At 50.1% G+C, this 27,773-nt stretch overlaps 1 protein-coding gene and 1 long non-coding RNA gene across 3 annotated transcripts in view; one reads left to right on the forward strand and one right to left on the reverse strand.

Annotated features, from left to right (window-relative positions):
• Positions 1-25,876, forward strand: part of KCNN3 (potassium calcium-activated channel subfamily N member 3) — an 81,746-nt gene extending 55,870 nt beyond the window's left edge. For both annotated transcript variants that reach the window (XM_077841381.1, XM_077841382.1), the window contains 4 exons: positions 6,759-6,869; positions 13,545-13,672; positions 13,955-14,024; positions 16,982-25,876. In XM_077841381.1, the coding sequence (XP_077697507.1) occupies positions 6,759-6,869; positions 13,545-13,672; positions 13,955-14,024; positions 16,982-17,278 (606 nt within the window). In that variant the 3' untranslated portion in view covers positions 17,279-25,876. The remainder of the gene's footprint in view (positions 1-6,758; positions 6,870-13,544; positions 13,673-13,954; positions 14,025-16,981) is intronic.
• LOC144279759 (uncharacterized) overlaps positions 1-27,773 on the reverse strand; it is a 44,746-nt gene that overhangs the window by 3,807 nt on the left and 13,166 nt on the right. Inside the window, exons 2-3 of the long non-coding RNA XR_013348694.1 lie at positions 4,648-4,816; positions 4,231-4,412 (exon numbers count right to left, since the gene is read on the reverse strand). This is a non-coding gene — a long non-coding RNA (uncharacterized LOC144279759). The remainder of the gene's footprint in view (positions 1-4,230; positions 4,413-4,647; positions 4,817-27,773) is intronic.

The raw sequence follows: 27,773 nt of genomic DNA on the forward strand, positions 1-27,773 counted from the left end.
ACAGGCCAACCGTTCAGCCACTGGTTTTTACAAGCGTCTGCCTTTCTCTCCCCACACTGAGCTGCAGAGCATCTGACTGACTATCCCCGGATTGTCTCACTGACTGACTGACTATCAAACCCCACCAGCTTCTGTGGCCAAGCTCAAGAAAAGATGTGGAAAATGAGTCTCTTCCTCAGTGTGCAGAGTTGCCTCCTTGCAATGCTACGTGTTACTGGCAGAGTGAAGCAGGGGGAGAATGTTTTTATTAGCGGAATGAAATCTCACTAGGTACAACAAACTATTCCAGCCACCTCACTCCTTAGCAGCCTGCGATGGGCCTTGAAGAGGGTGACTCTCTCTGTGTATTATACACCAGGATCCTTGCTTTGGCATGAAATAATGCTCCCCGTTTTCCTTAATCAAGCTAAACTAACCAGCCATGGCTACCCGCTGTTTTACAGCCGGTGTCAGAGTCCCACAGCCATTTATGTCACTAGCCAAGGCCTATTCCTCTTTCATGTACACTTGGATGCTGGGAACTCTGCTCCTTAGCCCCTGTTTAGGCCAACAGCTCCATAGGGTTACCTCATGGACACCTTGTGCATCAAGGAATCTCTCTTGCTGAGTCATTTCTCTCCCCTCCCCCCCCCGGCCACACCCTTCCTATGCAGGCTCCTGGGGATGATTACAGTAATTAGTTAAAGGCAGCCTCCCCATTTGGTTACCATGGAGGCCACGACTAGGCCTGCATGTGCGGGTGCTGTGATTAGGTTTAATAACAGGCATCTTGCAGAGTTCCCAGGAACCGTGTGGTGATTAGCCACCAGGCAGGGGTCAGAGCACTGTGCCTACCAGGGAGTTTCACCCACCACAGCAGACGCTTGGAGCGCCTCTACACTTCAGGAGGAGACGCCATGGCAGCTGCCTCACGGCGTCGCAAAGCTCGCCTGTCTGGCTAGGCATTTGGAAAGTACCCAGCAGCGCGGTGTCCAGCCAGTGGCCTCTGGAGGCCCTGTTGGCTCTAGGCTGCAGTACCAGAGCGAGCAGGAGTGAGAACTGGGGCTGATTCCCCCAGTGCAATGACATTGCCTGCAGAGGAGCATCTCTCAATCTCGCTCTAAGAGAGAAGCAAAGCAGACTCTGAGCTTCCAGGCCAACAGAGGATGGGTGGTTTCGGTACAGGAGGCTGGGGTGACCCACCCCCATCACAGGTAGGGCTATCTCCAGGACAAGCCAACATCTGGAGCAGGCTGGTGCTTGGTTCCTAGAGCTGTTTGTCAGAACAGAGATGGTGAGCATCCCTAGTGGACTTGTGGGGATTAGATTCCATCCTAAAACCGCTCTGTGCCAGCTGGTTTCAATCACGTTGGAGCTACTCCAGCTGTTGTAAGGAATCCTTTGGAGCGACAAGAAGCCAGCTGTGAAGTCTCCACACCCCCTCATTCCGTTTGTCATTTTCACCTCTTCATTAATATTTCATTTTGTTTGTGTTCTGGAAACTAAGCTAATGGGGTCAGTTCTCCCAGGGCTGAGAGAGAGGTACCGGGTCCCTCTCCAAAATCCTCTTGATACATTCCAGCTTCTAGAGTTCTCCAGCTGGAGATGTCTCATGGAAGCCAGCCTGAAGGAGAAGCTGAGAGGCTCTCAAAGCTGGAGGTGTGCAACCTTGACTCACTAGAGAGATGGATGGGTCATTATCGAATGAAGATGCACAAAATTGTCTGTGTGGGAGGTCCTGGTGCTGTGTTGCACTGTTGGGCCATGATGCAGCATGATCTTGACTGAGCACTATTGTGTATTGACACTGTCACCAGGCAAATGCCACAAGAGAGCACTGGAACTGTTGTGTGGGTCTCCACTCCTCCATTCGATAGACAGCGCCAGGTCCGTAGCTGGTGTAAATTGGCATTGCTCAGGATCTGGCCCAGTCTTCCCTCCCCAATCATTGGGTGCTGGGGATGAGGGGGTGTCTTCTCTCTACTCCTCCTTTCTATCGTCAGGAGAGATCCCAGCAACAACTGTGGGATGCACCGAAATCTGGGTAAAAATCTACCTGTGCTGACCAGCTGCATGAGGCCTATGCACCAATTAAGCCCTGCGTATACCTTGTGGGTTTAAGTGGTCCACAGCCCTGGATGCAGGCCCACTGGAGGTGCACAAAGGCCAGAACAGCAGTTGGGAACTCCAGAGAGACAGGCTTACAGTGTGTCTACACTGCAGCCACTCCAGTGCTGTGGTTGTAGTGTAGACCCTCATGCTGTTGACAAAGGGGGTTTTCCTGTTGCTGTATTTAATGCAACTCTCAATGAGGCCGTACCTCAGGCAATGGAAGAATCCTTCTGGCGAGCTCGCAGCAGCTCCACTCGTGCTCAGGTTGGCTGAACGGCTGCTCTCAGGGGTGTGGGTTTCTCACGGAGGTAGGGCGACCGACGTTTCAGTGATAGACCAGGCCTCAGCTTGCTCCCCTAACACATTTCCGAGCACACACAGCATCAGGTATTTCTAAGCCCAGCTCTGTGTCATTCCAAGGGTTCCTCTTGCATCATTCCTCTGCTCCTCTTCACTGTGCCGCCTGGACTTGCCTGCCTCCCTTGCAAGACCCTCTCCTTTAGGGGCTGCACCTAGCTACTGAGTGGCACTAAAGGTGGGCACAGTGGGATCTAGTGCATCAGGCTGGAGCAATGCTGTGGGACTCACTCGCTGGCTAGCATGTCCTGGGGGTCTGTGCCAAACTACTGAGGCATGAATTTGCTCCACTGACTTACCAGTTCACAGATTTTCCAAGTTCTGTGGGAGCAACTGGTTCCCCCTCCTTCTCCGGCCCCTAGAATCCCAGGCTTGCAGGACTCTCAAGAAGGGTAATTTTCAACATGCCAGAAACTACCCCTCAGTGTCTGGGTTTTAGTCCTGCCTCCATGGTTAGCTCCCGCTGCTGTTGTGCTGTGCCACATGCACAGACCCTTTGAATGTAGCTCCCTGGGGGAGCGCTCGCTAGCCTGGGAAAGTACTTGATCTGGCTGCTGCCACGGTAATGCCAGCCAAACGGGAGGAGTGTGAGTGACACTTCCCAGCAAACAGCCAGAAAACGAGTCTGTTAGCGTCTGCCACAACCCGTGGCGCTTCCTGCCACAGCTGACAGATCAGCCCCTCTGCTCAGCCAGCTGCAGTGGAGGAGAGCAAGCAGCATCTTCTGGCGTGTGAGTTCCTGCAGCTGGGAGGACACGAGATAATCTCATCGCTCCCCAGCTGAACAGAAGCAACAAGGGTCAGGCTTAGCTGTGAGTGCGGCTAAGCATACAGGGAGCCAGGCGTCAGGGAAGCTGCCTGCTCAGAGCCGCCCTGATGATGGAGTTGAGCTGGCTGCCTCCACCATCATCTCAAAAAGGAGAGTTTGTCACAGGCACCCAATGGCCTAGTTTGATCTTAGCATGCTTTGGCCTAGAACAGCAGGGACCTGAGTGCCCCTGCTTTCCTGGGACCCAGAGGATTGTATAGCGCCTTCCAGCATGGTTAAATATGCTGTGAAATACACGGGGGACCCACCTATGCTGCCTATCACAGTCAAGCCTGCTGTTTTTTGAGCCCCAGGGTTCATGAACCACAAGGAGCCCTCCAGTGCCGCCCCTGCCATTACAATCCATGGACCACCTGTCAGCAGAGCCCATGGATCACAAAACCCCAGCTGCGCCTCAGAACCTGCTTCTACCAGCTTGGGGTGCTGGAAACAGCAGTGCAGCCATTGCAGCTCAGGCTGGAGCACAGACTCTGAGGAACTGTCCCAGGCCTCACAACCTGAGCTCCAGCCGAACACCTGCATGGCTTTTCGTAGCGCCCAGCATGAGCTCCATGAGCCTGGGTCTGTAGAGCCAGGCTCTGAGACTTGCTGCCCCAGGTTTTAAAACTCAGGGTAGATGTACCCAGGAATAACAGGGGAGACACCCCCAGTTTCCCCATCTGTGAGCTGTTTCCTTAGAGCAGTGGTCTCCAAACTTTTTGGCTCGCGCACCCCCAGGGTGAAGAGCGGAAGACCTTCCGCAGACGTGCCACTGACGGAAGAAGGCCGGAAGACTTACCGCAGGTGGGCCACTGGAGGGGAACACCAGCCTTGGGCGTGCGGAGCTGCTGCCAAAGAAACAAAAACAGCGGAGTGCCGTGCAGCAGTACTCCTGCCGCCGCACACCCCCGGGATCATCTCGCGCACCCCAGTTTGGAGACCACGGCCTTAGAGGATTAGCGAGATTGTATTACCTCTCGTGGGAAGAGCACACGCCGGAGCCAGCCGCTCCTGAGTTCTAATCCTCGGGCTAACAGCGACTCCCTGAATGACCTTGGGTGAGTCCCTGCCTCGCTCTGTCCCTCGGTTTCCCCATCTGTAAAATGGAGGTGATAGCACTCAGCTCTCAGCATGGTTGTGAGGTTTAGTTCGCTGTCTATTTGGAACATGAAAGGGGAAGAGAATGAAAATGTAAGAAACATGGATATTGTTATCCCCCTGCTCCTTATTCTAACCACAGCTTCTCGATACAACCCCTGGCATCTCTGCAGATCCCAGGCTAATGCACACAGCATCCCTGAGTGAAGTCACTTTTGGGGTGGAGGGTGATAATTAACTGCACAAAAGCCAGGGAAGGAAGGAAATGTTTCCCCAGTGACCCCAGGGCTTACGAATCATGCCAGGTCCATGTAGAACAGACAGATACTCCATCACTTCCAGGTGAAGGCTGAGTCCTCCCAGTGGGAGCTGAAGCGGTGGTTCCAGTGAGTCTGTGGTCTGATTTTCAGAGGGGCAGAGGCTGGAAGCTCCCCTGGGGCGCTGCACGTGTCCCACCAAGCTCTGAAAGAGAAACCAGGAGTTATTGTGAATCTGAGGCATGGCCTGAAACACCCTGCCCCCGATCTGATGGAAAGTCCTGTCCGGAGGAGCGAAGGCAGGCCGGCCCTAGGCACAGATGCCTGGCATATCTGCAATGTTTGGACGTGCACTCTGTAAAAGACATCAGCCTGGTGGTTAGATCCAGGGTGGGTCTGCAGAGCTCAGACACCACCATGATGGGCATGGCAGAAGAGAAGAGCAATACCAAAAATCGCTTGCAGCAGTGAACTGGTCCCAAGTTAGCCTCACAGCTAAGGGCAGATGTCCAATCCCAAGCTAGACTGGGTGAACCAGAAGAACCTCCACTCCAAGGGAACGGAGGGAATAAAAAGTGTACGTACGGAGCCTTACAGGAGAGCTGCAGGATTCAGCTCAGACTGGGGTGTTTGTTAATGACTCTTGAATTAATTAAAGGTCACTCCCCAAGGTCACAGTCTCTGCCACGCAGCGGCAGACACACACACACACGGGCGGACACACACATGCTTTCAGGTTGGCACCTTTTGCTTTTAAAGCCAAATATATCCAGGAGATAATAGCTACCAACTGGGCTCTCCATTTGCCAAATAGAACATATCCTGACTCATACGGGCACAGTTCCTACTGTAATTGCCTGGTAAAAGGGAGCTACCAGCTGTCACCGTTTAGGGGGAGAGAGAAGGGGGAGGGAGGACGAGACAGAGACAGTGATTCACATGATCTCATTTCTCTGCCGAGCCTCACTGTAGTAAAAATGGGGAGCTGACCAATGTGCAGGGTGCCAGCAGCCTTTTCTAAAGGAATCGCTTAGGAAGAGCCAAGGAGAAGGTGCCAGTTTCAGCTGTGCTAAAAGGATAGGCAGGTTTTTTTTCTGTGAAGCTCCATGAGAGAAAACAGGGATTGAGCGAGAGTGAGGGAGTGCGCCTGCAAACCTGCTGGGGTGTTGGATCCATCCTCTTCCCAGCCGTGTGGCCCTGCAGGCTAATACAGGAGACACGCCCAGGGCTTCCTTCACGACTCTCACAAGGGAAGCTATTTGTTAAATAACAAAGGGTTTAGTCAGGCCAGTAAGTGTCATTATTCCCATTTCACAGATGGGGAAACTGAGGGGAAGGAATATGCTGCCAAAGTCACACAGTGAGTCAGGGTAAGAAACTCAGGAGTCCCGGTTGTCTGCACTAACAGTCCTCCCACAGCGGTGAATGGAGTCCAGGAGTCCTGGCTCCTAGTCCTCCTGGCTTAGTTGTGAGCATACACTCCCACCCAGAACTGGGAACAGAACCCAGGAGTCCTGATGCCCAGTTCCCCTGGGTCTGATGACTAGCCCATGCTCCTTTCCAGGGCTGGGAATAGAACCCAGGAGTCCTGATATCCCTTTCCCTCGTCCCCACAAAACAGACTTCCTCCAGGAACCCGAAATGCACCCTAGTCCTGATGCTCTACTCCTAAAGGCAGTGGGGCCAGCTCCTTAGCTCAGTGGCACTATGCCAACTGCATCACCTGAGCTGGAGTACTGAGTGCAGCTTTGAAGCCTCCTGGGAGGGTCAGGATAGGGCGAAGGTTTCCTGATGACCCCCTACCAACCAGCAGCATGGTCCATTAGTTACACAAGCAGCCACTCAAGGACACGTGTCCAGCACTGTGGGTGGCTGACCCCATGGGATCTCCTCACTGGAGTAATTAAATATATGACCTGCTGAACAAGGAGGTGGGGGGAGAAGTTTAATTAATGTATGTAAATGGCTAGGAAAGCCTCGGGTGGATGGGGCTGCGGCCACGCAAAGCACCATCCCTGCAATGTTTCATCCCAAGCATCCCTCTGCAGGAAGGCAAGTGGGTCATTTTGGAAGTAGGAGGGGGCCACTCACTGCTCCATAATTAACTCTTTGCCGCCTTCTCTCCTCCCTTGGTTTTCCCATGGCAGGGGGCTGGCTGCACTGCCCTGGTGGTGGCCGTGGTGGCCAGGAAACTGGAGCTCACCAAAGCCGAGAAACACGTGCACAACTTCATGATGGACACTCAGCTGACGAAGCGGGTAAGGTGCTCCGGGCGGTGGGGCATCTGTCACGGCTAGTTGGGGTAAAAATCCCCAAACATAACAGCAAGGAGAAGTCTTAAACCAGCTGGTGTAAATCCACTTTGATCTCAATGGAACAATGCTGCTTTAGGCCTGCTGAGAGTCTGGCCTGACAGTTCTCATCTTGTAAACTAGATTGTGGCATCACTGAGTCAATGAGACCGGAGGTTGATCAGGGAGGAGAAAACGTGCATGTACCCAGAAACTCCTCAAGCATCAACAATGCTGGCTGAAGGGGGCCGCTGGCCATTTGCACTATAAGCTTTTCTTGGGCCCTGACAGAAAACGGTCATGGAATGCTGCAGTGTTTCTGTTTCCCCACATTTCTGCAGGAATGTTTTCCTCTCCAAAGCACACTTCTCTAAATCATTTCCCCCCTTGGTCACTCCAGGTAATTTTCCTCACTTCCTTATGGAAGTGGGTAGATAAAATGAAAAACCAAAGTCTCCTCTCTGGGCCAGAGCTCAAAAGATCACTGAACGGGTGCACTGGTGCAGGTCTGCTTGCAAAGACAGCAATCAAAGGGGAAAACACTCATGTAGAGCAGGCAGAGATGTGTCCATCACGGAGCAGTGGGGCACATTAACAAGTCAGGAGCTGTTTATTTAAGGACAGCTTTTGTGGCAAGTTTTCCCAACACTTCTGTGTGCATGAAGATCACGAATATTTTTCCCAAGAAGATCCTGAACCACCACCACCACCAGTGTCAAAGCCCTGCTGTGCTCAACTGGCCTCTGTAAGGCTGCCGCACATTGATAGCATCATTAGAAACTGAGCTCTTGCTTTCATCCTCGGCAGCCTACATTCAGCATAGAGGGATTTTTATTGTGGAGTCATAGCAATGCATGCCCAATTGTCCCTGCAGCCCCGTTTCACAGGGGAATTACTCATGAGAGTTGAGCTGTTTTGCTTTGACTATAAATTGTGTTGGTGGAGAGTGGAGTCTTTTTTTTGTTTTTTTTTGTTTTTTAAGGAGAATATACAGCGGTCAAAAGGAAAGTTCAGGGACATATTCCTCTGCTGTCGATACGAAAAGTACAGCCTACTTCACATTACAGTGGCACGGCAACTGCTGTCGCATAATAGAAAATAAATTGTATAATCCGTACATGGTCTGAATGCTGTGCAGACTTGGAAGAGGAGCTGTCAAGTCTGTAATGAGCAAATAACACCAGCTCTCTCTCAATCTTCTGCTCCAAAAGGACTTAGAAAAATCGGGAATGCCCAACTGTGCACCCGAACAGAGGAAGTGCCACAGGCTGATTTAGAAATAACCCTGTCCTAGAAGGAGATAGGCAGCCTTTCCCCTCTCAGAGGAGGATCTTCCTCCTCATCTCTCCAGAGCAGGCCTATGCTGACTGGAAGCACAGTGCTTGTTTACATGCTTTGGATCCCAGCTGGGCAGGGCCTAATGATCACTCCAAGGTTCTCTGTACTTCAGCAGCAGGGCCGGTATTTCAGACAGCTGCCCATCCAATTCCTAGTCGTTCTTTATGCTGGGATGGTACCACTGTGTACTCGGCACTGTACAGACACCCAGGAAGACAGTGGCCCTGCTCCAAAGATCTCATGATCTAAAAAGCTCAGCCAGACAGTAAGGCAGAAGGGATACCTACAGTAACTGAGCACTACAGGGCTGAGAGGGGCACAGAGTCAAGTACTAAACAAAGGAATCCATCATACAAATAGATAGCTTGATACATTCATTATAAAATGTAGTTTTGTTTGTTTACTGCAAGTTTCAAATCCTTTGATAGGACTTATTCTGCCTTTGCTGTAGGAGCAGTGGAAAAGTCTCCTAAAGAACTGGCCCTAAGTGAACAAGACATCGTGTTATTTAAAGCCATGCTGGCCAGGCAGGGTGGCCAGCAGAGGGATTTGATAGAACATCAAATCTGGGGTTTACCATAGGTTGGACTAACTTCTCTGCTGGGATAAATGGGTGCAGCTCTATTGACTTCAGTAGAATTTCATCCATTTACATCAGCACAGAATTTGGCCCTATGTCTCTGATCCCAAAAAGGGCTGGAGGGAAAGTTGCAGAGCCAGAAGCTTTTCCCACTCAGGGCAGTGCAGGGATGTCTGGGATGCTCCCCGCATGGAACCTTCCAGAGGTAAAACAGGAGGTACAGTGATCTTGTTAATTGTGGCCTAGCACTCGCAGACACACACCCCCTCCCCTTGCCCCTATGTCCGGGGGAGTTCATTCTTAAAGCCATTTTCCATTTTCTTCAAGAGCCTCCAGATGAGCCCTCGAGTTGAGCTAGAATGATGCCTAGAGCAAGCCAGCCTGGAGTGCAGCAGGTAGCCGTAGGTTCTGACAGCTGTAGGGGAGTCTAGCCAGGGAGCCGCTCCACGAGGAGAGGATGGAGCCAGCACACTTACGCCTCTCGCCGTGAGTATTCAGGTTCACACTTATATAAGTCGGTGCAACTCAGCTGAAGCGAAGGGAAATTGCTTACATGAGGGTTGAATTTGGCCCATTAACTTTTAATGAGTCAGAGTGGATGATCCTTGCAAAGCACACGGAGTCTAATCTTTCCACTTACAGCAGCATGGCATTAGTGCAACTCCCCTGACTTTAGCCGAGTTACACTACAAACTTGTGCTGGTGTAACTATGGAAAATCCACCCCCTTACACCGCCTCACCCCCGGTGCAGCCAGCGCTGTGTTGGCAGGAGGGCTACTCCCATGCACACAGCTACTGCCTCTCGGGGAGGGGGAGGACCTATGCCGAGGGGAGAGGCGCTCTCGGTGGCGTAGGTAGTGTCTCCACTAAGCTCTACAGAGCCGCAGCTGCACCGGTACAGCCCCGTAAGTACAGACCACCCCTAAGTCTGGATTTCGCCAGCATGAATGAGAGAGTTCCTCAGAGGAGGGAAAAATCACTGAGGACCCAGTCTGAGCAGCCTAGCCATAGGCATGCACTAGAAATCTGGCAGTGTATAATGACTTTATTCCCTGGGGTGACTGTACTTGTCATTTCAAAGGCGGGTGGTGCCAGCAATTTTTCGTATGAGTGAAATGGCAGTGACTTTGGACTGGCTCAGCATCATGACTTGGAAACTCAATTTTCAAATGTGTCTGGATCCTGTGGAGACTTTGCCGCAGAGGAGATAGAGACCACTGGTAGGGCATTGAAGCTGTCAAAGATAAAGAATGTTACACAAAGCTTGAGTGCAATGCAGTACCCTCCTGCTGAAGAGGGGGAGAAATCTAGGAGCAAAACCAGATACCTCCCTTAAGCAGCAGAGAACTGAAATGATGATCATCCTAGCCAGGGACTTGGGGCAGTCAGAACAGCAAAAGAGCTTCCTCTGTCCTCGTTTTTAAGGGATTTTAAAACATGGTGAAAAAATAAGCCAGCAGGTTGATGTGGGATGTACTTGTCTAAGGACTTTGCAGTGGATCCTTTTGGTGATAAAGCCAGGATTGTTATAAAGCAACAAAACATCCAAAGTGACGTTTGGAAGGAAAACTGAGGAAGCCTAATTGTCCGTGCACCCTCATTACAGCTTTCTTTCGGGTCTCTCCATTCTCATCACTAGAGCAGTGCCCCGTGTTACTCACTCCCCAACCCTTGTGTATGTTTTATTTGTTAAATAAGCTCTAGGTCCTACAGAAATCAAAGGCAGCTACAGAGAAAATCCAAGTGGAAAATCTGGTGGAAAACCAGGAGCCCCCGAGAGGTTTAGGGATAAAATTGTCGTACTCCCTAGAACATCCAGGGGCCTTGGGGAGATTCTGGTGCCTCACTCCTTCCTTAGGAAATCTGCACTCTCCTCCTTTCCTTCACTCCTGTTGGGCCACGTGGCCCAGCCCCAGTGTCACTGCAAAGAGACATTTGTTTCTGCAGGGTGCCCATTTGGAGCTTGAGTATCTGGTAGGGGAGGAATGTCTTGCAAAGAGCAAGCTGCCTAGGAGGCCAGGAAAGGGGTGTAGTGCAGAGAATGCAGAGTGCCTGCCTTGCAAGGAGACCACAGCCACAGCGGCGTTCATGGTGACATAAGCAATACAAAAAGCAAACAGTGGTTAAAACCTGTTCTTCCTCCTATGGCCGTTGATCTGCTGGCTTTGTGCCAAGTGGTCTGTGGTCAAATCATTTCAAAGAAAGCACGAAAGCTGCCGTTTAACAGCAAACGCTTAAAGCCAGGTTCATGCACAGACTCTCAGACTGAGCCACCAGGAAGGGGGGTTAATAAATTCAGTGATGTCGGTGTTGCACTGTGGTTTGTGTGTGTGTTTGCAGGCGGAGGATCCTGTTTTCCCACTCCTGACAGCCCTGCCTAGCCAAGACGAGAGCAGGTGGAGTCCTGATTTAAGAAATACTTGGATTTGATTTCTCTGGGCACAACCACCAGCCTAATGTGAAATTTAATTATAAACCCCCGAACGGAAAGTGTAGGGCTTGGGGGTGGTAGAAAGAGGAGAGACCTGGGTCATTGTCTCACCAGCACTGGCACTGATAGACAGGCCTGTGTTCAGGTGTGACCTGAGACAAGTAAACATGGGAAGCATGTGACCGAGTGTCACTAACATCTGACAGCTGCTGCGGGGGTCTCAGTCCATAACAAAAGCAAACGATTGGCTGGTTGGCAGTCTCCGCAGAGAGGCCAAAGATGGAGCAAGCCATGGAGACTGCTGTCCCGCAGTCAGTCCCTCCAAGCGGTGGAGACACACGGGCCCAAGAGACTGGAGGAACCTTTCACTTGCACTGCCAGTTCTGTAGACAGAGGACCTGAGTCTCCCGGGCTGTTGGTTACTCACACAAGGTTGTGTATAAAAATTCCCCCTGGTACTCACAACCTCTCTTTGTTCTCCTGCCCCAGAACCATAGCAATCCGTAATGCTGTTGGAAATGTCTGAGCAGTGGTTATCTGTGCTTAAACTCCCGACACAGTAAAACATGCAAAAACCCAAAAGGTAACAGTTAATTAAAAATCCGTTTGTCTTGCCTGCAACCCAGGAATGCTTCCCCCTGCTCTTCTCACTCATTACTCAAGATGTCTGTGTTTAAATGAAAACTTTGTCCCTAACCATCTGTATCCTGTTGGTCTGTCTCAAATTGGTGGGGCACTGAGTGATATCAGCCGTTTCCATGCCAGCATATAGGAGCCATCCGCAGGAATATGTGACTTTATAGCAGGGAGAGGGAGCTGCAAAGGGGAAAAGCTCTGGCTTTGATCCTTGGGGATAAATACAGGAAATGGCTGTGGTGCTGTCCCCATTTCACGTGTTACCAAACCTACCTGTGTGTGAAACAGCGGTGACACTGGTGTGGCTGCCTGGGGAAGGGGTAGCTGGCACTGGGAATGGATTCTGCTCTGCACGTGAGGCGTGTTCACACCGGCAGCTGACAAAGAATCCATGCCCTCTCGGGCACAGGGATAGATATCTGCCAGGCAGCGTTCCCTCTAATTTTTTACAACCATGTGCGGAATGAATTTTGTTATGTACACCAAAATGGAAGTGATGTGTGGTGGGGTGGGGCCGAGGGGTTCAGAGGGTTGCAGGGGGCTCAGGGCTGGGGCAGATGATTTGGGTGTGGCCGGGTGAGGGCTCCAGCTGGAGTTTCAGGCTCTGGGGAGGGGCCGGGGATGAGCGGTTTGGGTGCAGACTGACCCAGGGCTATGGTGGGGGGAGAGGACTCCCCCAGCCCTCTCTTGCTGGGTCCAGAGGAGAGGCGCCTCTCACGCCTGGGCGCCTCTTGATAGCCGGTTGCACGTTCGCGCAGCTTAGAGGGAACTTAGCTGCCAGGGACTCTCAGTGGTGTTTGGATGGCCTGGAACTGATTCCATGAAGAACGTGGTCCTGCCCGGCACAGGGTAGATTGTTGCACATTTAGGCGCAAGGTAAAAAGTGAGGAGCAGGCTGGGGAGTGTGGGGGAACCCAAACAAGAACGCTGCTGCATGGTCCCCAGCCCACTCCTGCCTCGCGTGCGAAGTGCCCAGCAAAGCACCTCGTCAGCGTAAGGAGAGCCCACTCATCCCATGTCGCCTCAGACCTGCCACCCACCCTCTTTCTTACCCGTCACTCTTGCAAGCAAGGGCTCGATCCTGCCAAGTGCTGAGCAGTCCTGTAAGGTGCCGAGTGCCCTCAGTTCTGACTGACTTTAATGGGAGGGGAGGGTGCTCAGCAGGTTGTAGGACCAACTCCTCAGGACACAGGCACTCAGAGGGCTGGGGGAGTCCTCTCTCCCCTCTGCCTAGTGCTCACCCCTATGTGTGTAGGCCTCCTCATACATCCAGAGCTCTCCACTCAGTGCTCAGATACCACAATGATGGACACATCAGGCAGCAGATAAGCTGGAGCACAACAGCCTGTTGCATCCTGCTGTGCAACCCAGAAGGACCTGAAGGATCAAGGTCATAAAGAGCCCTGCCTAAATACGTCAGTCAGAGCATCATCCAAAGGAATCCGTGCGATTCAGGCTCCGAGTCCCTCTAAATTCCAGCTTGGAGTAATCCAGATCATCCCCTTGTAAAGGGTATTATTTCTGTTCAGAAAATACCAGTACAGACCAATCCAAACCATTGCCCCAGGCCTAACATACGAGATACTGCATCCCATATGCTCCCTGAGCTAGGTGGGGGAACTAACCTGCAGCTTGGTCTCCGCTTTTGTCTTGCAGATCAAGAATGCTGCAGCCAACGTCCTTCGGGAAACGTGGCTTATCTACAAACACACAAAGCTGCTCAAGAAGATTGATCATGCCAAAGTCAGGAAGCATCAGAGAAAGTTCCTTCAAGCCATTCACCAGTAAGTGGAATCCACTCCAAATGGCGACCAGAAGAACAGTGGGGTGGGAGGGAGAATGATCAGCATGGTCCAGACCTCCATGTTCCAGCTCAGTTCATAGAGAAGAAAATCTGAGCCATTTTCCATTTCCTTGCCAGATGCCGTTATAAATTTGCTTGTATCTTGTTACCTGTTTGCTGTGTGTGGCTAATCCCAGCTGGGTTCCCAAAGCAGTTAATGCTGATGGAGGGACCAGCACACGGAAAAGGGACATGGCTGTATCAGCATTTTCTTCTTCCACAGGCTGCGCAGTGTGAAGATGGAGCAGAGGAAGCTGAGTGACCAGGCCAACACACTGGTTGACCTTTCCAAGGCAAGTCTCTGAAGTTCTCTCCGAGGCCCACAGGGCTGCAAGCCTTTCATCTACATTTACTGTATAATCAACTGGTCGGAGCTGGCTGAACGCAGTAGACAAAAGGTCAAACACTCGGCATCTGGAAATGGCAGTTGGGGACATTACTCAGATCCTGCAGCAAGGGAATAGGGCCCCTGGTTGTAGCTATTGCTGCACTCGGAGATTGGGGCTGGATTCCTAGGATGCTGCTGTGCAGATTCTAACAGAGGCTGAAGTTGGATAGGTACAGTAGTATTGTGCCTCATCTCTGGAATGGGAACGGCTGGCATAGATGGGGTGTGCCAGTTCCATTTGCAACCCACACACAGCAAAGCAGGATCTGGGATCAATCTTTTAAGATCAGGCTTCTCAAAGGGGCTTTAGGCAGACAGGTGCCCAATTCCCACTGAAAATCCACAGCAGCTGGACTAGCTCAGGCCCTGTTGAAAATGACAGCCTGAAACATTAGCCAAAGATGCTCTTCGTCTGACGACAAAATTCTGGTAAATTCTCTCCCCCCCACCGCCGGGCTCCTCATTTTAACATCCCAGAGACAGAATATCAGTGGAGCCACAGCAGCGTGGCAATGGGCATGTCTTCAAAGAACTGCCAGAGCTGAAGGCTCCCAGGCCTGGAACGCCCAGCTGCGCCATTGGCAGAGTTTGGAGGACATTATTTCTGGTTACTCTCATCTTGATCCCGGGTTAGATTTCGTAGCAGCAGGAAACCTAGTTGGAGAGCCAGACTAAGAGCTCAGTTTTCACATGTGGTGTCCTGCTGAAAAGATGATTTAATTTAGGGAACAGCTTGGTGCTTCCTCTCCCAAAGGAATAGAAGCTGGGTTGCTGTCAATGCGATGGCTTGTCTTTACTGCGGAGATGGGCTAAGACAGCAGGTCCCCAATGGGGATTATCCTTATGATGCAAATATCAGTGTCCCAAACTAAACCATGAGCAATTCAGGTACTACCCACACAGCAGTGTATCCTCAAACCAGAGGAAGATCCAGCCCAACCCAGAAAGCAGGTCCCTGTTCTGTTTGTTCTTACTGTATTATGAGTGTGCCCAAAGGCCCCGATCAGGCTGAGGGCCCTGTTGTACTCAGTGTTGTACAAACACAGGTGACGACTTCATGGCCTCCAGGGCTCACAGTGCAGAAGATGAAGGGCTGGAGGTGGAGACAGAACACATGCAAATGACTGTGGGGATGATAGGCATAGCTGAGGCTGGGGATCATGGTTAATCATTTCAGCAGCATGCAGATGGATCATAACACAGAACAAGCTGCAGAGCATTAGCCAGAGGCGAAGCTGCACAGGCTGCTCGCACTGCTAGTAAATAAATCTAAGTATCTGATACAATCAAGCCTAGGCTGAGTCCTGCCAGAAAAGAGTTAAATCAGACTGTTCCAGCTGCTGCCAGTGTGTGCACCTTGCAGCCAAGAGGTGAACTCTGATGTTCTGCTGATCAATGTCTTTCTTACCGGGATGCTCTGGACCAGCCAGAAGTCTCACATCTTTCGTCTCTGTCCAGGCTTCCCCTGGCATTCAGTCACCAGGCAACGAAATAGAAGGGCATAGCATCTCTCTGGTAAAAACCTGTTAAAGGAATAAACTCCTTACAGCAAAATCCTGTAACCGGCTTTTCTTTTAACGGGTCATTGATTCATTTTAAAGACTTCTCTCTTGATTTGGGAAATATGCTTGTGCCTCGCTACACAGGAAACATCTTCACGTATTGACTCAGCACTTTTGTTGCAATTTGCTCTGTTGCAATGGAAGTTCAGTCTCTGAACAGAGATTTCCCTCTTCCTGGTATCCATGTGAAAAGGCTTCACTGTTCACACAAGGCTCTATTTCTGTTACAAGTATTGTTTTAGCTAGGTGCAACTGTACCCTAGCTCCCTCTAATCAAACTTTCATCTCCCTGCTGTAATTTTCCCTCTTATATTCTTTCTTCTCCCCTTTTTGCCACCTGTATTTGTCTGTTCTCATCTCTTTGCTTTCACAGTCTCTATCAGTCCCCTGTCCACTCTATTTTATGAAAATCATCAGAATCACTTGGAGGGGGTGTGCAGAAATCAGTTCACTGAGGTTGCATGCGTGTGCACTCATCTCAGACCACATCAAGAGTCTCAAATCCCAGCAAAAAGGACCAAATGTGATGGAAGACTCTAATTTCCAAAATAGCTGGTATTTCCACATGCCAGATTCCAGAGAGGCAGCCTTGCCTATTAGTTAGAGTAGGGGCAAGTCCAACTTTGCTACTGACTCACTGTGTGACCCTGAACAAATCAGTTCACCTCTAGGTGCCTTAGACAACCCTTACTTTTGTGAAGTGCTTTGAGATCTTTCCATGGAAGGTGCTGCCTGAGTGTGAAGCAGCATTGTTATTTAGATCTAGTCCTATATGCTCTGACTCTGATTCCAAGCGTTCCCAAAAGACAGCAGCCAGTTTTAATTTCTTAATTTTTGGCCATTAGCTGGTTAGTGGCTCCTCAGCTGGGAGAACGTTCTGTCCGTCATCTTCCCAGGATTTGCCAACAAGATGTATTTTCAAGGTTTCTGCAGCCAACAGCTTGGCGGGACAGAGAGTAAACATCCAGCGTTTGCCACTTAGCTTTCACAGGGTGAAATGTTTTCTTCTTAGTCCCAGTACAGAACTCTCAGCCTCTGAGGCTTCATTCCAGGGTTAGCCAGCTTGTTGCTCTCCCCCGCCCATCAGAAATGCAACCAAAGAGGTTCTCGCCCAAATATTTCGGATCTCCAAGAGAGACAGGGGAGGTCTTTCATATACAACATCCTGCCGGCTGCTACTCCATTCTTGCAGGCCTTTGCCAACTGTGCCAGCTCAGCTGTAAACGGCCTTTACCTCCCACTTGTTCTGGTTGTCAGTGTCCTCTGCACTAATCCCACTGATGTCTTCTTTGTCCCCCAGATGCAGAACGTTATGTATGACCTGATCACAGAGCTCAATGACCGGAGTGAGGACTTGGAGAAGCAGATTGGCAGCCTAGAGTCCAAACTGGAGCAGCTCACCACTAGCTTCAACTCTCTTCCCCTGCTCATCGCAGAAACCCTGCGCCACCAGCAGCAGCAGCTCCTCGCAGCTGTTATCGAGGCTCGTGGCATCAGTATGGCAGGGGGCACCCCGCAGACACCCCTGTCCGACAGTCCGATTGGGGTCAGCTCCACCTCCTTCCCAACCCCTTACACGAGTTCAAGCAGCTGCTAAATTGCAGACCGAGCCCCCAAGCCCTACGAAGACAAACAAGAAGAGCTACTTGTAGGTCTTCAGAGTCAAGTCAACTTTCTTCCGGCCCTCTGGTCGCCACAGAAACACCCAGGCCAAGCCAATGCTGAAAGCATGACTGAATTAACGCCGAGGTTAGCTCAGAGCCCTCGGAGTTCAACAACGCCTTGGAACCAGAAATCCAATCTCTGTTTCGGTGCCTCTACGTGTGACGAGAAGGAAGCGGATGTGAGGGGAAGCCTCTGGCAAGGCCTTTGCTGCAGTGTTTGGTGGAGGACAGAAATCCACACTCAATCTCAGGTCTTCAACTAGGGAAAAAAAAAAAAAAGTCCGAAGCACTGAAGCAATGGAGCTGTACCAGAGGGAGAGTACTCCACAGGGTGGGCTATGAGCCATGGGCAAAGGGGCTGCTTATCTGCAGGGCCTTCCTTCGTCCCCATTCCTCCCAGCCCTGTTTGTTAAGTGTCTTGCCAAGGAAGAGTCAGGGAGGAGGACAATTAATTTGTCAAGACTGCTATCCCTTTGCCTCCTGCACCTCACACAGCCCCCCTGGGGAGCTGCCTTCTTGCACAGGCTCTGAGCTCAGAGGCCCACTTGCCACCCTACCCCTGGCCAAAACACTGCCACATACACACATTTCCAGTTAGGGGAGGGTGTTTCGTTCGCTCTATTCTGAGTCTCTTCAGAGTCCATATTCTGCCTGAAGCCATGTGCTGGAGCGCAGTGTTCAGGTGTTGTGCACAGCATCTGGGGCATGCCGGCTTTGTGCGGGTTTTTATTGCATTACATGGCGGTTACAGGGAGATGTATGATGAGGCCTGGATGAAACACACTGCAAGTCAATCCAACGCTGATGGTTTAAAAATGCACTGCCACTTATAGAATCATAGAATCTCAGGGTTGGAAGGGACCTCAGGAGGTCATCTAGTCCAACCCCCTGCTCAAAGCAGGACCAATCCCCAACTAAATCACCCCAGCCAGGGCTTTGCCAAGCCATGACTTCAGTAGAGCCATGCGAGGCATCCGAGTTCCAAGCATCCTGCGTCAGCAGGGCAGGGAGGGCTGTAGAACCAGCGCGCTCAGCCAATGGTCAGGAAGGGCTTTGTGGAATGGAACCAGATGGTTCCTCCTGGAGCTGCATCCAGTCCTGTTTGAGTGGCGCAAGGGTCACTGCACTGCAGGGCTTTCAAGGGGGCACCCTGGATTCCTCCTGAAAACCCCTCTGACGAGTAGAAAAAGTTGTGTGGTGGATCTTGAATTACCTGCATCACCCACAAACCAGGGCCACCAGTAATAGTCTCAGCAAATAATCCAGTACCTTTCCAATCCAGATACTCTTTGAAGAGGCTTCAGAACTGAAAGGTGAAACACCAAGGGCCAATCAGAGAGAGGGTCTTAAATTGTGACATTAATTTAAAAATTCTTCCCCTTGGCTGACAACGACATTCTACTAGCTCAAACACTGCTGTGACCTAACCATGAGGTTGCTTTAATGGTAGGTAGTAATGGAGAGAAACACAGAAGAATGTTGATTAGGACACTTCATCAGTTTAAAACAGAAGACTAATTAATTGCAGTGATTCTGTTGAGTCTTAGTAGATAGCAGCAGAACCACCTGGGGGTAAATGATGCAATGCACGGCTTCGCAGGCAGCTAGACATATCCACACCACTGGGTGCTGCCCTTTGTGGCCAGCTGCTGGTGGAGCTGCCTTCCACAGCAACAGTCAGGAGTGGAGCTGGACGGGCAAGTTGCTGCCACTGACGGTGGAAGAGTCCATGAGAGAGAGATGGCTAATCCTTGCTAGTTGTCACCATGGGCCTGGACACCTCCCAGCTTCCCCTTGGAACTAAAATGTTCCCTTCGCCCTCTGACATTTTCACTTCTTAAAACTCTTCGTTCAGCCCCAGCTCCTGCCTTTGTTGTTTTAATGCCTTGTATGGTCTTTATTCAGAGTTTTGCAGGCAGCCCAAGGCACTGCTTGCTTTCTTAGAACTCCGGGGATGGTGTTGGGTGCTCTCAATGAACACTCAGCAGAGGATATTTATATATTTTTAAACGGATGAAGTAACCATGTAATTACTCTGATATTAATTACACATCACCCAGCGGTGTCTGCTAATTGTAGTGAAAGTCACTGTGTTACTCCAGGCATACTTAGCCTGGAAGCTTCTCCTCTGTAACTCTTTCACTTTCATAAAGAACACTGGATTCCATAGGTACCTAGGCAGGGGTCTATCATCAGCACAGGGGTTTACATGCAAAACTCTCCTTGCTGCTGCTGGTAGGTGTTGTGCACCTCAAGCCCTACAATGAAAGTTTCTTAGAAAACAGTCACTAGCTGGAGAGAGAAATACGCCTTCTTCCCACCTGCTCTACCCCCTGGAATGCTGGTGGCATAATGGTATTGCTCTGCTGCATATTGTGGCAGAAACACCAAGGGAGTTCTGCTAACAATGCCCTAGTACCACAGAGGTCTGACTAACCCCGTCGGTAGAGCAGGAGCAAAATACTGCAGAGGCAAGGCAGGATGTTACACAGCCCCATGCCAACAGGAACAAGGGCACCATGGACACCTTTCCATCAGCCCCACCCTCAGAGGGTTTCCTGCGCCAATGCTGTGGTACTCCTCACCCAGAACATCTTTCACCATCTTGAGACATCGCAGACTCTTCCCTCCACACGGCAGCATTAGATAATCACCATCACCCCTCAAAGCCCATTGCAGTGTGGGGAACCAGGGCTCAGACACACCCATTTCCATAGCGGGAGAGATTTCCTGGTTTATAGCCACACCATGGTTTGGCCTCTCACCCTCCAAGTCGTAGCCATCAGATCTTTCTCCTACTTCAGGAATGCTTCCATTTCCACTGCCATCGTTTGGTCCTTGCTTCCCTCCGTCCCAGCCACAAACGCCCCAACTGCACGTGCAGCATTCGGAGAGGAGAGATGGCTACACTAAGATCACTGCCAGTGTCCCTCCAGTCTGACCAGAAGGAGGTATTCTATCTACAGTAGCCATCTGCTCCCCCTTTCAAATACCTTGTATGTGCAGAACTGCACAGGGCACAGTGTAGGCCAGTGGTTAGGTCACTCGACTGGGAGTCAGGAGCCCTGAGTTCTAGTCCTGGCTCTAGTCCTTGGGCAAGTCACTTCTCATCTCTCTGCCTCCATTTCCCCTCCTGTAAGAATGTGAGGACAATGCTTATCCATCTTTATAACGTGTTTTCAGGTCTAGAGCTGAGAAAGGCAGGCTTTAAAAATGCTAAGTAGTGTTATAAAATACACTTGTCTTCATCTCTGGTGGTTCACAGAGGACTAAACTACAGCAACTTACACTGAATCTGTGATATAAGGACTAGCAAGAGACAGAAAAATATACCCTTGAGTTTTAGATCACTAATGGGAGTATCCGTTGCAAAGGATTAGTATCACCAGCAGGAAACTTGTGCCTAATACTCAATTTTGGTAAATCCTATTGAATGAGATGAGACTAGAAAATGCCAAATCACTAACAGATTCAAAGCTTTAGTGAGGAATGAGGCACAAGCAGTGAAAGCTTCAATATCACGTGTGGTGGATGAGAATTTTTCTTCAGGCATAACTGTCTAGTACAGTGTAATTTCATTAGGATTGATTATTATCTTGACAGAAGTTTCTTGCTGGTTTATAAAGAGACACAGATACTCGACTGCCCTGCCAGCTGGTATCTCTGGTGTGGCAATAAGCAACGTTCTGTGATTCACTTGGCTGGTCCAGTACTCGTCACCATTGCACTACCAGTCTCCACTGTTCCTCCACCCCACCAATTCTGCATTCCCTCACATTTCAGCACCCTAGACAGCAGTCTGGTTAATCCAATCCTCAGTGGCAACAGCATGTTTGACTCTACCTCTGATACCCGTTTTTACTCCTTTGTTTCCAGCTACCATTGTTAAGGTGAGTATGGAAGTGAAAGCAATGATGTTTGCAGTGGCATTTAAACGATTCTACAGAGCCATTGCTGTCAGGCAGCCTTTGCTAGTAGAAGGATAAGCCAGCCACTGATTATCTTAATGAGACAGGCACATCCTGTAATATAGTAGAACCTCAGAGTTACAAACTCACCAGTTAACCACACACCTCATTTGGAACCGGAAGTCTGCAATCAGGCAGCAGCAGAGCCAAAAAAAAAAAAAGCCAATAGAGGACAGTGCTGTGTTAAAGGTAAACTACTAAAAAAAAAAAAGGGAAAGCAGCATTTTTCTTCTGCATAGTAAAGTCTCAAAGCTGTATTAAGTCACTGTTCAGCTGTAAACTTCTGAAAGAACCACCAAACTATTTTGTTCAGCGTTACGAACAGTTCAGAGTTACGAGCAACCTCCCTTCCCGAGGTGTTCATAACTCTGAGGTTCTGCTGTATAGTATCCATTTCCCCAATGTCCTAGGCTTACCCTGAGTAACTAAGGGGAGTTTTCCTAGATTTACTAAGCCGCTTTAATAGGACTCCTTTTATAAACAAGTAACTGGCATCTCTCCTATACTGGAAACACCTAACCTGAACTGGAATTTCCCTACGAGTAGCCCATTGGCAAATCTTTAACAACCAGTCTCCATCTCCCAGTGGCAGGGGGTATCTCTGTTTACACACCTGAGAAAGGCATTCTGGAACGTGCAGTAATGGGCCAGGAGATGACACCCCCTCAAACTGAACCAGAACAAAGGAAGGGAAGAACTGAGACTAGCTGAGACTGAGGGAGGAAAAGCACAGGAGTAAAACTCAACCATAGTTATCAGCCCAAAGAGATGCTGACATTCTACCGCCAAAAAGCAGTGACAAACCACACGCAAATCAGACTGAACCAGCCAATGCCCACGTTTTACGGTAGAAGGAAGGGGAAAAATAAACATTCTCCGGCTCATTAATGCCAGAGAAATTCTCATCCTGAATCTCATACAGGACCCAACCATCTTCAACAATCTCATTTCCTGGCACAACCTCAGTTTTGCTCCAAGAACCTCTATTCTGCACGGTCCATGAGGGAAAAACCACAAAGAAGCAGAATGCCAGAACCGATAGAACATCCTCTTTGCAACTCTTAAACCTGAAATGTTTATATTCAGACTTAGATGATAAGCATCCATATGGGTTTGCATCTTGCCTCTGTACCGCTTGCTTTTTTTTTTTAATAATAGGAGAAAGCATAATAGTTTATTTTAACTATGAAATATATTGCTATATTATAAAGGGTATTGTAACTTTCCATTACGTTTTTCTATCAAACTAGTTTGTTAGCAGGCAGAGGTGTCAGCCTGCTGTCAAAATGTCTGTTTCTGAGTACATGTCACTGCAGATTTTAGCTTAACACAGGGACTAAGGCAAATGGTCAGCAGATTAGAGCCTTTACAATGCAGTTGTAGAGACTCCACATAGTCCTAACCCTTTGAATTTGTGACAATTAATATGCACAATATAGGCGCTAGACAGAGAGAAGGGAAAGATTCAATGCAGGTCCTCAGCTGGTGCAAACCAGTGTAGCTTTACTGATCGCAAAGAAGCTCCCCCAGCTTCCACCAGCTAAAGTGGCTCTCATTCAAGTCCTAACATGCCCTGCCAGACCGTTTCTCTCCCTCGTTCTCTGTCTCCAGATGAATGCAGGAGCCTGGTGCCTAGGCCACAAACTGCATGAATCCAAAATCCAAGCTCTGCAAACTCAAGTTTTCCCAGTGGGGCGTAGTAGCTTGTGGAATGAGCAGTTAAATGCTCCTCTCCCGAGCCCTGGGTTTCAGTGCAGTCTGTGCTGTTCAGTCGGGATAACAAGGCTTGATGGCCTCAGCTCAGTGCCCACTGACAGAGGCCAAAAGCCCAGGATGCAGACGCACTGCTCTGTCCTGGGAATAGCTTGCGCCCAGACAAGGATGGGGGTCCGAATGTCCTCCTAGAGTAGAGCACGTCTGCAGGGCAGCTGGAGGGAGCACACGGAAGCTCCATGTGTCGCTCCTGGCCTGTAGATCAGCAGAGAAGTTTGGTTTTCAGCAGCTGTTGTCCCCGAGACCCCCAGGACCATGTGTGTTCAGGACTTCCTTGGGGTGGGGAGGTGAATAAAGTTCTCCCTCTGTTTCTCCCCTGCCCTCGGTCATCACCTGACTTCCTGTGCGATAGTGTAGTACTGCCCTGCCTCGATTATGTTTGCTGCTGCAGATAAGGTCTGCTTCCAGGGGAAATTGTTTTAAGTGAAACAGACCCGACAGTGCTCTGTGCCTCACTGAGGCGCACTGCCCCGCCTGGTCACCACTAGCTCCACGAGGAACTGCTCAACGTTCTTAGCCAGAAACGAACACGCCATGCCAGGCCTGGATGGGGCCAGGACCCTCTGGGCTCATATGGCAGCCAGTTCTAAGATGCCAGTGTGATACCAGGCTTCATAGGATACCCCAGAACGACACTGCCACAGGGAAGAGTTGACACATTTCTTCACTGGTATAAAGAGTCCTAAATTCTGAGAGGGGCTGATTTTCTGGTGGTACAAGGGGATATTCCTTACTGCAGAACAGAGACATTATGAGTTTCCGGGGACTCATCCAGTCCCACCTTTGGGTTTTTGATGCTTGTGGCTTGCAAGTATTCGGAACAAGCAAACAAACAATCTTCTTCCCAATATCTAGTCTGATGGCTGCCTTGGAACTGGGCTGGGCTTGATCTGCACATGGGGTGGGTTTGCAAAGCTGGCGTGAGGCTCTCCCCTTTCCACTCCCCTGTGGCTGGTGCCTGGCCAGGCACTCTCTACCGAATTAGGGCTGCTCCAACTTACACTTGCTCCAAATGGCCCCAAGGGTCTGGAACTACAGCCAGTGATCCCCATGGCACATGGGCCTAGGTCAGACTCCTTCCCTCCAGAGCGGGAAGTGGCCAGAAGCTCCGTCTTACAATGGAGTGACCTTCTTGGGCTGGCTAAAGCAGCTTTAGAGCATCAGCAATGCAGCACGGAGCAGCCAGATCAGCCAAAGAGCCCGGCCCTAAACCTCTTTGTTCTGTATTCCTGTTCAGTGCCTTGTACGTCAGTGTCCTGTCCTGTCCTGTCATCCCCACTGCTTGTGGGCTCTGTCTGCAGTGCTCCGGAGCAGCACCCTTACAGCGACGAGCTGCCATTCAGAGAACGACCCCCCCCATGCTTCCCAGCACATCTTCATCTACCTGGAGATCCGAACGCCCTTTTACGCTGAGTCGCCAGTGCTGCCCCCAGCAGAAACGCTCTTTGCCCTGGCTCAGCACCATTCAGACATGCACAGCTGCCAGCCTATCACAGGCAACAAACATCCTTCGCTCCCTTTTCCTCTGTTTCCAGTCTGCAAACTATTAGTCAAGGTGAATGCAGGAGAGGAGAAGTCCAACTGCGCATTCCTGCCCCTGGGACTCTCATAAGAATCATTTACGTTATTTCTTGCAAAGGCAAAGATCCCTGCAGGAAACCCATGAGAGAGCAAAACAGATGGGGGCAGGTTTGCCAGACCATGAAACGAGCGGTGGTCCCGAGACCGGTGGAATTGCTCAGAGGATGAGCCCTCTGCACTATTCCACTCTGGCTTCCCCTCAACCCACCCCATTTTCACTGTCTCCTCTGGCAGCCAACGACTCCCTGCCCAAACTGCCTCCGGGTCGGTTCGCCACAATGGATCCTGGCTCTACAGGGAAACATTGACGATATTACCATCCTTAACCGCCACAAACATTTCCCTGAAGGCAGTGCGGGAACAAAAATCTGCCCTTCTCCCAGCCACAGCCCCTTAGCCAGCTGTGCCCCCCTCCACACCACGAGAACTGAATTACAGAGAAGGGCTTTTCGGGGTTTGGGGAACTATTCCGATACAGGATTAGTTCCCCTCCTTCTGTCAGACTTGGGGCTGTTTTCCTGACGCTTCCTCTGGCCCAATGTTTAACAAAGATGCTCAGTTTTACTTTCCTGCCTGAATGGACATTACCCAACAAGTGTGCTGCTTTCTCACTGCTTCTGTTCAAAGTCATCTCAAAGGCTTTCCCTTCATTTCAGACTCTGCCTCTGGGCCCTTTGGGTCCCTGCTAACAGCACAGTTACTGTGAGACACAGAGCAGGGCAGGGTTTCCACTGGCTTGCTACTGAAAATATCTCCTTTCTTGGCTAACTACCAGTCCAGGATTCCACCGGGGAACTGCCCCGACCGAGGTCAACCCAGTGAACTTAGTGGACTCTGATTCACTAACCCTGAACTGTGAATCATGTCTGGTTGTTATTTGTACGTATCCACAGGCTGGATTTGATCCAGTGCTTACTTTTCCTAGTTCTTCTGCTAACCATATGCGTGGTCCCTGTCAACCCGGGGCTCCCTAAATTTGGGAGGGAGGGGCGGAGATGCATCAGACAGCATTGCCGTAAAACTGATTTGTACCCAGAAACAGGCATGTTTTAAACTAATGGCTTTAACCTGTTCACTGTAAAAAGTGCCTTGGACTTAAATCTGAAGAGGTCAGTATCTATAAATATTTACTATGCGGGTGTGTAAGTAGGTAGATACCTACATATACACACACACACACCCACAAATATACAATCTATACGTACATATATAAAGGCTTCAGAACCCTCTGTCATATTGGTCTTTGGAGCTCTGTTCTTTCCTTCTGATCTTAAATATATTTGCTCAGAAAAAGGCCTTTTATTACCAAGGCCAAACTGCCCAGCAGTGTACATTGTTATGATTCTCTCTCTCTTTTTAAATAACTTTTTATGAACAAGTTGGAGGTTTTTTCTCTTGTGTTTTGAAAGAGCCAATGCTAGGTCTGGTGGCTTTGAATTCCATCACCCCACACCTCCGCCCAGCAGTGGGAGAGCACCAGGACGTGTGGAAGAAGCAGGCTCCACTTCTCCAGGCTGCCCTGCTGCGGCATTCTGAAGGTGGGTCTTTTGGAAGTGAGTCTTGTGGAGACATTTCATTAGGTTGCTTTATTACTTCCTGCAGAATATTTATTAAAGAGGCCTCCAAAATGCTGACTAGACCTTCCCAGGAAAGTGACAGCCCCCATACTACCTGACTCGGTGCTCACAGTCCTGTTACCGCAGTGGATCTGGGTACCTCTGAGACGTTCATGAGTACCCTGTGAGAGAGATCATTTTGCATTGCTCCTGAGCTGAGGTATAGACAGATTCAGTGATTCACACAGGGAGTTTGTGGCAGAACTGGGACTTGAGCCTAGATCCTGTAAGTCCCGATGTCTTAACGGCAAGGCCATCCTTGTCTTCCTCACTCGAGTGCTTCCCGCCGGTAGAGCCACAACGAATATGGCACTTTGCCTGTGGCCGTTCTGTCTCCAGAATGCAAGTGGCATTAACCAGCTGTCCAATCCTCCTCTTGAGTCACAGCGATTAACCCATTTGCAGAGCACAGACAATAGTAGCCATTAATCTGCCATCAGTGAGCAATGCAACTCACACCAGAGACAAGCCTCCAACTTCCCGAGCAAGTCTCCTGGAGCAGAAGCAGCAGCTTCCCCAGTTTAAGCCAGCAGAGTCCATTTGGACACTTCACTGCAGACTTTCCTCCTCAGGGAAGGGGCTTCCCCAAGCCTGGCCCTAATCTGACTGAAGCCTGTATCTTTTTTGAATGAGAGTCTGAGCAGGAGATGGCAAACACAGAACAAAGAGGCAGAAGAAGCAGCGCCAGGCTGCCCCAGAATCTGAACTAGAAAGATTCTTCTCCCTGCCTTCCACAGGCCGAGAGCACTGGAGCTTTTTAACGCTTATTACAAACTGATACAGACAAAACCAAAGATGCTTGATGCTTCAACTCAGAGCCCGCCTACCACTGCGGTGGTACTTCATACTGTCTCTCCTGTTAGGAATGAAACCAGGATCACATCACCCCACAAAAATGTTATCTTTTGAAGGGGCTGCTACCTTCCAGTGCTCCCTTAGGAATCTGTTTTGGGACTCAACAATTACATCCTTGTTTAAGGGACGAAGGGATAGGCCATGGTAACTTGTGAATGTTAAACAATGTTCCTCTGGTGCCCTGGCAAGGTACTCTGCACCTGAAAACAAAACGGTTTAGCTCAGAGCAGAGCAGGCTTAGCTGCTGGGCTGAGCCTTCCCGACCAGTTATGCCAGCGTAGCTACGGTGCTGTAGTCCCCGCACTGCAGACGTGGCCCAGGTCATGAAGAGCAAAGGGAAAGTACTTGTTATGAATAAAGCGAAGCCCTCAACCTGTAATGGGAGGAAATGCAGACAGGTCTCTCCTACTCCATGTGTACATTCAAATACAAACAGGACAATCAAGGAGCCTAATTCTCACCCACTTACACCAGAGCAAGGGAGAACAGGATCAGGCTTGGTATGTTTTGCACTGTTAAGCAAATAGCCAGAGCCCTTCCTTACACACACAGAAACTGGGGTGAAAGTCTTTGAAACCAGATAGAGTCCAGATGGCACCAAAGTGACTCTGTGAAGAGAATGAACTGATAAAGAG

Source organism: Eretmochelys imbricata, chromosome 24, assembly GCF_965152235.1.
Source record: "Eretmochelys imbricata isolate rEreImb1 chromosome 24, rEreImb1.hap1, whole genome shotgun sequence".
Lineage (NCBI taxonomy): Eukaryota > Metazoa > Chordata > Testudines > Cheloniidae > Eretmochelys > Eretmochelys imbricata.